Raw genomic sequence first — 9,246 nt, forward strand, 5'->3', positions numbered from 1 at the left:
GAATTGGAATCGTTCAGCCTGGAGAAGGGACTCCAGGGAGACCTCAGAGTACCTGAAGGGGTTCCAAGAGAGCTGAGAGGGAGCTGGGACAATGAACTGAAGTGACAGGTCAAAGGGGATTGACTTCAAACTGCTGCAGGGCAGGGTTGGATGGGATATTGGGCAGAAATTCCTGTTCTGTGAGGGTGCCCAGAGCTGCTCTGGCTGCCCCATGATCCCTGGCAGTGTCCAACGCCACGTTGGACGGGGCTTGGAGCAGCCTGGGCCACTGGAAGCTGTCCCTGCCATGGCAGGGGTGGAACTGGATGGATGCCTGGGTGATTTCCTGGCTCGAGCTCTTCTGGAACAGGTGAAGGAACCCCAGGAAGAGAAATGGAGCTGAAATCCTGTGTCTGGGAGGTTTGCAATGCGAGAGGCACCACAAGTGTTCTTATAAACACCAGCACCCTGTTGTGATGGTTGTTTTTATTGCTCTGAATCCTTCACCAAACTGAGGGAGCCCCCGCACAGCCAGGAGCCCCAGGCAGCCCTGAACGAGGAACTCCAACAGCAGGGATGGGATGGGATGGGATGGGATGGGATGGGATGGGATGGGATGGGATGGGATGGGATGGGAGGAGAAGCAGTCACACCTTCCTCGTGTTCCTGGGATGGGGAGGGAAGGGCTGGGAGCAGGCTGCTCATGGAGCTGGTGGCACAGGTGCCTGACACTTCTCAGAGGAGAAGCTCCAAGCGCCAAGTGTCCCTCCTGTGGTGGCTGTGCCCTCGTGGCCACAGGGCTCGCTCTGGGGCAGGGGTGGAGGCACCTGGAGAGCCTTTCCTTGTCCTGCTCTCCCAGCTTAGGAGGACACCGGGCGTGGGAGAGCGAAGAACTTGCCCGGGATTGCCCTCCTCTCAATCTCGAGCCACAGGGAGAACAAATCCAGCTCCCTGTGCTCCGTGGCCAGCTGGAAGGTGAAGCTCTGCAGCAGCGTGGTGAGGAACAGGAAGAGCTCGATGCGGGCCAGAGCCTCCCCCGGGCACATCCGCTTCCCTGGGCACGAGAGAGGGGTGGGCCCGGTGGGGAACGAGGGGACAGGAGGGTGGGCAGGCAGCCCGTGGGGAGGGGGGCACTGTGCTGGCACTGGGTGCCCGTGCTGGCGCTCCTGGGCACGGAGCTGGCAGGGAGGGGAGCACTGACCTGCTGAGAATGCCATGAAGGCCTCGCGCTTCCTGAACTCGCCCTTCTCATCCAAAAAATGTGTGGGGTCCACTTCTTTGGGGTTCTCCCACTGGGTTGGATCCGAGTGCACAGAGGAAAGTACCGGAATAACGGGAGTGCCCTGTGGGAGAGGGGTGGGCAGGGATTGAGGAGGGACATCGGTGCCACGCCATGGGCTCTGCTGGGGGGAGCATCCAGGGCACACGGGGGAGGCTGGGTGTGCGCCCCAGTACCCAAGCAGGTTCCCATGGGGAGGCAGCTGGACTGGTGGCTCTGTGCCACTGGGACAAATGACGTGGCCTCTGGTGTCCCCGTGGTCCCGCCAGTCTCTGTGCAGCTGGGACACTAATTACCGAGTTATTCCATGGATTTCTGTCAAAGCCCTCTCACTGCCAAAGCCAAAGGCAGGAGATGTTCCCTCAGGGTGGGTTTTGATGGTTTTTTTTATGTTCCCTCAGGGTGGGTTTTGCACACAGTGCTTGTGGTCAAACCATCAGGGGTGGCTGTGCCCACATCTGCCAAGGGGTGGGGGGGTCTGGCCTGGCCCCCCCCCAGGCTGAGCTCCTGCTCGGGCCCCACAGCCCTGCACAGCTCCACGGGGGGAAGAGCTGTTTTCCAGGATGGGCAAGGAAGGGTCACAGGCTGTGGGCAGGACAGACAGACACTCACGTGCCTCTACTCCCCTCTGAAAGGTCATTGCTACCGAGGATTGGGAAAGACACGGGACCTTCAGATGTGAGCAAACAGTCCAAGGACAAAGGCAAATGGCCCTGGAGCCCTGCTGCACCTCTGCCGTGGAGACAGAGGCTCCGGGGCCACGCCGAGTACCTTGGGGATGGAGTAGCCCCTGAACAGGACGTCCTGCGTCGTCATGCGCGGGAAGTTCTCGATGCGGGTCTTGTGGAAGCGCTGCAGCTCGTGGATCACGGCGTTGGTGTAGGGCATCCGCAGCTTGTCCTCCGTGCTGGGGGCACGGCCAGTGCCCACCACAGCATCGATCTCCTCCTGGACCTTGGCTGGGGACAGCAGCGGGCTGGGAGCCTGCTGTGCAACCTCCCCAGAGTTCCTTACTGGCCTCCACAGGCGCTTGTCCTAACCCCAGAGTGGGCTAGAGGGGGAGCAGCCTGCCCTAATCCCCTGTAAAGCCCAGAAAGGGTCTCTGCCCTCATCCCTCCCTGCATCAGGCAAGCTCAGAGCATCTCCCACAGGCCAGTCCGGGGCATCTGCACAGGCAGGGATGGAGCACAGGGGGGAGCACCCGGATCCCCCTGGCCTGTGGGAGTCTGTGTCTAACAGCTCCCACCCTCGGGTGACCCCACAGTGATTTGGGTCTGCCCCCAGACAGGACCCTCTGCCCCACGAGCACCCCAGGCACGGGAGCAGCTGTGTTTTGCTGCCGTACCTTGGATGTGGGGGTGCTTTGCCAGCATCAGCAGGAAGAACACCAGGGTGTTGCTGGTTGTCACCGTCCCAGCACCAAAGAGGTTGAACACTGACATGATCAGGTCTTCGTGGCTGTACATGGTCTCCGGGCTGCCCTTCTCCTGCAGGAAGGTGTGGTGGGGAGGGATTCAGTGGTGCCTGGGTGACCCTGCAGGCTGCAGCCAGGCGGGAGGGCAGCCCCCCCACCTTCTCTGCTCTTATCAGGAAACAGTCGATGTAGTCCCGGGGGCAGCTGGAGTCCAGGGTCAGCTGGTGGAACTGCACCTTCTCCTGGATGTGGTCCTTCAGCTTCTGGCAGTCGGCCAGGACCTTCTTGTGGGGCCCCGGGAGCCGGTCCATGATGCTGGGAAAGGTGTTGTACACCTGCGGGCACAGGGGCACGGCAGGGCTCAGGTGCCTGGGCAGAGCCTCCCCTCCCCGCCCCTCCCTCAGAGCCACGCTGTCCCCCAAAGGCAGGGAGCATCCTCAGCGCTGAGGGCAGCAGGCAGAGGGTGCTGAGCACACCAGGCTCCCACCTTGGCCACGGGGGACAGGAAGAAGCTGATGTAGTTGCCGATGGCGTTGAGCAGCTCCAGGAAAGCCGCGTCGCTGTAGCTGTAGCGGCTCCCGAAGACCACGGAGCAGATCACGTTGGACACGGCGTGTCTGAACATGGTCATGGGCTCAAAGGCATTGCCTGCAGCCACAAGGGGTGAGAAAAGCACCAAAAAGTCACCAGTTATTTATCTGCTTCAAGGCAGAAAACACCCCTTCCCCTGGCTCCGAGCCCCTGATTTTGGACCCTGGCTGATCTGCGGGGCCTGGAGCCTCAGCAAAGAACCCTCCTGAGCTGAGGGCTCCTCCATCCACCCCCCTGCCCTAAACCCTGCCGCAGCTGGGACTGAGAGAAGCACAGGCACCTGCAGGAAGCCCAGGAGATGTGTTGGCAGGAGCTGGGCATTGCTGGAGAGGAGGGAATCACCCTGATAAGCCCGAGTCACTGGGGCAGTGTCCCGGCTGGGCGTTCCCAGGCCCACACAGTCCCATTCCCTGTTCCTGTTCTTCCAGCAGGGAATGCTCCTGGGTTGTGGCCATCCCTGCACCAGTTCAGAGCAGGATCTCCCCCCTGGCCCTTCAGCCGTGCCCGTGGCACATCCCTGCAGCTCCTGCATGGGGTGGGGCTGGGTCTGCCCTTCCCTGCAGGGATCACCCACACCGGGCCCTGCAAACAGCTCTGGGGCCACACGTCCCATGGAGCTCTTGTGTGTGCTCTGCCCACCACAGGACCAGCAAGGACAGGGGCCACGTCACCTTGGAGCTTTGCCAGCAGCTCCACCAGGTGCTGAGCCTCCTGCTGCACCTTCTGGGACATGGAGCTCTTGCCCATCCCGAAGTCCCGCAGGGTGCTGAGTGTGAACCTCCGCAGCTCCCGCCACTTCTTCTCATTGTTGGAGACAAATCCTGGAGGGACACAGAGGAGATCAGCCCCTGCCCAGCCTGCTGCTCCCCAGGACTGGGAGCCCTGCTCTGGGCCAGGCTGAGGAGCGACAAGCCAGGGAAGGATGCAGATGTACAGTGTCCATGAAGGGATGAGGGGAGCAGCTCAGAACAAAGCTGGACCTGCCTAATGGAATTTATACTGTCCTTGCCCTTGTTGTAGGACTTGAGGGGTCTTGCAGAGCAGGAAAGGGGTGCTTGAGGTCTTGGGTGCTGAGCCCTTCCCTAGAGTAGGGCTGTGGCCATCTGCTCCCCAGATGGATCCGGGAGAGACCCAGGCACTCACCGTAGTCTTTGGAGAGCTGCATCAGGAGGGGGATGGCGGGTCTGCCCCCAAACTCCTCGGAGTGTCCCACCAGGGCGTCCTTCACTGCCTCGTACCCGCAGAGCACCACCACCGGCTTCAGCCCCAGCCACACGGTGAAGATGGGGCCGTAGGTGCTGCTGAGCTGGGGGATGGGGAGCTGTGAGCCAGGGTCCCACGCCAGTTCATTCACTTCTTTCAAACTGGGACTGGAGCCCACAGCACTGGTGAATGCCCAGCAGGAGGGGAGGCTGTGACCTCATCCCAGCCCTGTCCCTGTGGGTTTTATCCCAGTGCCACTTTGGGGGCTCAAAGCATCATCTCCAGGAGCACTCTGGCCAGCAGCAGCACTGCAGCCCTCGAGGGGCACTGTCACCGTGTGGGTGCCTCACAGGAGAAAGGCTTCAAGCACAGGGGTGGTTTGCTCCTAGCAGAAGGGATTTAGGCAATTCTGGTAGAGCAAGAGATGAGGGAGGAAGAAGAGAAAAGAAAGGTAGGAAGAGTCATCCGAGGGATTCCCCTTTTATTTTGGCATGGAACTTTCCTGCTGTCTGTCCTGCTGTCCTGCTGTCCTGCTCTCCTGCGAGTGGGTCCAGCACGGCCACATGTCCCTTGTCCCTTACCTTCTCGTAGTGCCTGTAGAGGGGCAGGACATCCTTCTGCCACAGGTTGCCCACTATGGGCCACGGGGCTGGGCCAGGAGGCAGCCGGCTCCTCTTCGGGTCGCTCCTCCGGACCAGGAACCACAGGACGGAGAGGAGGAGGAGGAGGAGCAGAGTGGCGAGCAGCCCGGCCGAGCCAGCGTCCATCCCCACGTGCTGCCGAGCAGGGAAAGAAACAAAGGAATTCCAGGGAGGAAAGCGAGCCGAGCGGAGCCCGGAGCTGTGTGAGTGCCCTGCCAGCACGGGGGGCTCGGGGCTGCTCGGGGCTGCTCGCTGCTGTGTCCCCCTGGGCCACGCCTGTCCCGCTGGGCTGTGACAGAGCTCTCACAGCCGTCCTGGGCACTGGGGGCTCTGTGACCCCGCGGGAGCCCTGGGGAGGTGGGGACTGTCCCCTGCCCACGCTGCTGAGTCACCTTTGCTCGGTGCTCCCTTGTTGTGGCACACGGCAGAAGATGTCACTGTCACTGTCCTGGCCAAGGCTTTCATGTCCCCTCCAGTCACCGCCCCACTGGTCACTGCCTTGCTCACCAGGGCAATGACTCAGGAGAGGGTAAACACGGGGGCAAATGGGACACTGTGCCTGCGAGGTGACAGTGTTCCACCAAACTCCTTTCTGATGGAAAATGAATCAGAAAACAGAAAAAACCACTTTTTCCTGATATCTTTTGGGGCTTCTCTTGGGCTTTGGAGGAGCATCAGCCCAAGGTGGTGTGGTTGTTGGAGGTGTGGGTTAATTCCTCCCTGTGCATTGCTCCTCCATGTACATCGTGCTCTGAGCACCTGCACATCTGGCTGCACATGAGCACATCTGGCACAGGCACCGTCACCCCACCCCTGGGCTGAACGAGCTGGGCACAGGCAGCTCCCAGGAGAGGATGGCATTCCCCTGGAGGAGAGGGAGGAGGTTCGGGTCCATGCTGGTCCCTGCCGAGGAAGGAGCCCCTCAGCAGAGGGAATTCCGTGCTGCTGGCAGAGGAGCCTGCCCTGCTCCTCTCCCCTGGAGCAGAGCCACTGCCAGGGCAGCCAGGCCCAGCGGGACACTGGCACTGAGGCAAGGGCTGCTATCCTAATGCCACTTTCCCAAACCCTCCGAGGAGCTCTGCTCCCCAGGGCCTCGTCCCTGTGGAGAGGAGAACGTGAACACCTCTGCACATATTCCTGTCCCCTCTGCAGCCCAGGCTCAGGCAGCCCTGGCAGCCATGAGGCCCAGACCCGTTAATGACTGAGCTGGGAGTATTTTTGGTTGCTCTCAATAATGCAGCAGCACTGGCTGAGCAGAGCCTGGCTGTGATTACAGGGCTGGTGTCATTTGTCATCAGTGTCGCCCTGCTGGCTGCGAGGGGGCTGCAGGGCAGCGAGATGCCAGCGCCCCTGTCACAGCCCTGGGGAGCACAATGTCCCAGCTCTGGTGACAGCCCTGGGCACTGAGCAGGGCTCTGGCCTTTGGTACTGCGTGTCCAGCCCTGCACCCTCGGGGGGCTCAGCACAGCAGCGCTGGGCCCTTCCTTCCTCCAGCCCAGCTAAGCCAGGCACACAGGCCAGGCTTTCCAAGGTGTGCTCCTCCCACGGGCAGCACGAGGCTTTCCCCAGGACCAGCACAATTCTCCTGGTTCATGAAACATCTCAAAGGTCTCTGGGAGCCCTGTGGGACTCCAGGGGTGGGGCCTGCTGTGGGTGTGAGGCAGCCAGGTGGTTCTGTGTCTGCTCTTCCCAAGCAGGAAGAAGTGATTCCAGAGGAAGATGAAGCAATCCTCACATTCCCTCAATAAATATCAGCAAACACCTGCTCCTGGTTTTAACTGTAATGGAGCAGCAGCAGCAGCAGTGATCTGCACAGGGGTGGCACAGCACAGCAGAGCACAATCCCAGCACTGGGAACAGGCGTGGGAAGGGTAATGGTTAATCAGGGACATCCAGGCTTCCTTTGGATCCTTCCGTGCTGATCAGAGTGTGCACGGGAGGCACAGGAACTGCTCTGGCTGCCGTGCCTGCGGGGCCAGGCTTCCTTTGGATCCTTCCGTGGCTGGGAACGCGAGAGCCAGCCGCTGTGCCCGCTGATCAGAGTGTGCACGGGAGGCACAGGAACTGCTCTGGCTGCCGTGCCTGCGGGATCCCTCCGCCCCGAGCCGTGCCCACCAGGGCAGGATGCCCGAGGTCAGTGACCGTGTGAGGCCTGCAGGATGCCAGGGATGTGCTGACACTCAGGAACGCCCGCGGGCACAGCCCCTCTGCCCCCGGGCAGAAATCCAGCCCGGGCAGGGAGCGATCCCCAGTGCCGTGCCAGGATGACAAATGATGAAGATAAAATTAAACTTTCCAACAGCGTTTTTAGCGTTTTCATTTCCGATCCCCCCCTGCTGCCCATCCAAGGGGTGACGGGTGTGAGGAGAGAAGGGTGGCTCTGGGAGGTTTGCAGCTGCACCAGGCACTGCCCAGAGAGCCTGCAGTAATTAATTGCTTAATTAGCCAGCATTCATTCATTTATCCCTCCTGTAATTCCCTGGAGAGCGAGGCTGGCTGCAGCCGGGGCTGGTGGTGGGTCTGGATTATGGGTGCAATTCCAGGAAAGGAGCCTGCAGCTCTCCCTGAGCCCTCCCTCCTCACAGGGCCCGGGCTCTGCTCCCACTTCTCCATAAACTTGGCTCTGTTCCTGAACCGTGTTTGGAGAGGGCACACCTTGCCCTGTGCTCCTGGGAAATGAGCCTCGCCACGCTCCCTTTTCCCTGGTGTGAGATGGATCCCAGGGAGCTGTTGGGAAAGTCTCCCAAAGGATGTGGAATGCAGGGGATTCCTTGGAACAGCTGAACTGCCCTGGAACCTTCCCGTCCTGCTGTTCGCCTTCCTGCAATAATTACAGGGAGGAGAAAAAATCCCCTCCTGCTCCTCTGCTTCCTGGCAAACACCCCAGGTCCTTGCCGGGGCACGGGGCTCCTTTGCTCCCCGTTTGTGTATTTATAACATCCATACAGCTCATTAAAATGCGTTCATTCGATGAGAAGGAAGATCGGCACTGCACACAGCGGGTGCTGCTCACACCCCCGAGCACTCCGGGGCCGGGCTGGGCACCTGGCACCGGCAGCTCTCCTGGTCCTGCCAGCGCCTTCCTCCGCATTTCCGTGCCTGGTGCCAGCTCGGGGGGCTGGCCTGGAGCCCCGGAGGGCACGGGGGGGCTCGGTGTGCCCCGGGCGTCCCCACCAGCCACCGCAGGGCTTCGCGCTGGGCACGGGGGGCTCTGACCGCCTCTGCCCCTTCTGCTCCGGGACAGGCAGCGAGCCCTGCAGGACAGGCAGGGAGCGGGCACAGCCCCAGCGCGGCCCCTGCCCGGTGCCACATGTCCCCGTGCCACGGCCCCGCCGGGCCAGGCGGCAGATGGCAGCGGGGCAGGGCTGCTCCTGCCGGGGCACAGCCCCGTGCCAGGCAGGAGGAGCTGCGGGCAGGAGGAGCTGCGGGCAGGAGGAGCTGCGGGCTCCGGCAGCGCAGCGCTGTCAGAGGCTGTGCGCTGAAACGAGCTGCCCTGACGTTCATTGCCTTTGACCCACCGGGGCCGGCGCTATCGGATCTTGGGGGTTCAGCGGCCCCGCGATGCTGGGGCGGACGGGAGGGGACAGCCCCGTCCCCGTGTGAAGGAGCGAGGGCTCGAGCCGGAGGTGTCGGGAGCTCGGACTGACCCTGCCGGCAGCGCGGCGCTGCTGGAGGCGGAGAGGATCCGCCCTGGCCGGGGATTCGGAGCTGCCCCTGGGCCAGGGGAGCTGGGCAGCCTCCCTGTGTCCCCCGGGGATGTGCTCGGTGCTGTCCGTGGGTGTCACCCTTCCTGTGCCCTTGGAGGGAGCGTCTCGCTGGCCCCACGGTGCGAACCATGGTTCTGAGCCGTGCTGCTCCCCGTCCTTCACAGCAGCCGGAGTTCCCTTCCCACCCCCGGACAGCACATAAAATATGTGCCTTTTCCATCCCGCGCTAATGGTGCCATTTGGAATGGAAAATCGGGGAGAGGCAGTGCTGAGCCTGCAGCAGCTGATGCCAGGGGAGATGCCGGGAGCTGCCTGGCTCTGAACACCCCCAGACCCTGAGAGAGGCGCGTGGTGCAGCAGCAGCACCCCGGGGGGAAAGGGGCCCTGGGCACGGTGCCGGGGAAAGACCCCACAGCGGGCCCCAGCAGAGGC

At 62.2% G+C, this 9,246-nt stretch overlaps 1 protein-coding gene across 2 annotated transcripts; it reads right to left on the minus strand.

Moving 5' to 3' along the window:
• Positions 1-450: 450 nt before the first annotated feature.
• LOC120499733 (cytochrome P450 2C5-like) lies at positions 451-5,583 on the minus strand. Of its 2 annotated transcripts, XM_039703773.1 has the most exons (10): positions 5,500-5,583; positions 5,048-5,242; positions 4,407-4,569; positions 3,935-4,084; positions 3,160-3,320; positions 2,831-3,007; positions 2,604-2,745; positions 2,030-2,217; positions 1,181-1,322; positions 451-1,033 (listed from the first exon to the last, which is right to left on the minus strand). In XM_039703773.1, exons 2-10 carry the CDS (start codon positions 5,231-5,233, stop codon positions 840-842), a joined length of 1,503 nt encoding a protein of 500 aa, XP_039559707.1. In that variant the 5' UTR covers positions 5,234-5,242; positions 5,500-5,583; the 3' UTR covers positions 451-839. The 2 variants fall into 2 exon arrangements, with proteins under 2 accessions (XP_039559707.1, XP_039559706.1); XM_039703772.1 differs by lacking the exon at positions 5,500-5,583 and having other exon boundaries at positions 5,048-5,493.
• Between the last annotated feature and the right edge of the window lie 3,663 nt (positions 5,584-9,246).

This window comes from Passer montanus, unplaced genomic scaffold, assembly GCF_014805655.1.
Source record: "Passer montanus isolate IOZ18808 unplaced genomic scaffold, ASM1480565v1 scaffold168, whole genome shotgun sequence".
Taxonomy (NCBI): Eukaryota; Metazoa; Chordata; class Aves; order Passeriformes; family Passeridae; genus Passer; species Passer montanus.

Coding starts and splice junctions, on each gene's coding strand:
- LOC120499733 (XM_039703773.1), bottom strand. CDS start 5,233: ATGGACGCTGGCTCGGCCGGGCTGCTCGCCACTCTGCTCCTCCTCCTC. Junction 2,746..2,830: donor TCCTGATAAGAGCAGAGAAG/GTGGGGGGGCTG, acceptor ACCTTCCTGCAG/GAGAAGGGCAGCCCGGAGAC. Junction 1,323..2,029: donor GGGGCTACTCCATCCCCAAG/GTACTCGGCGTG, acceptor CCTCTCCCACAG/GGCACTCCCGTTATTCCGGT.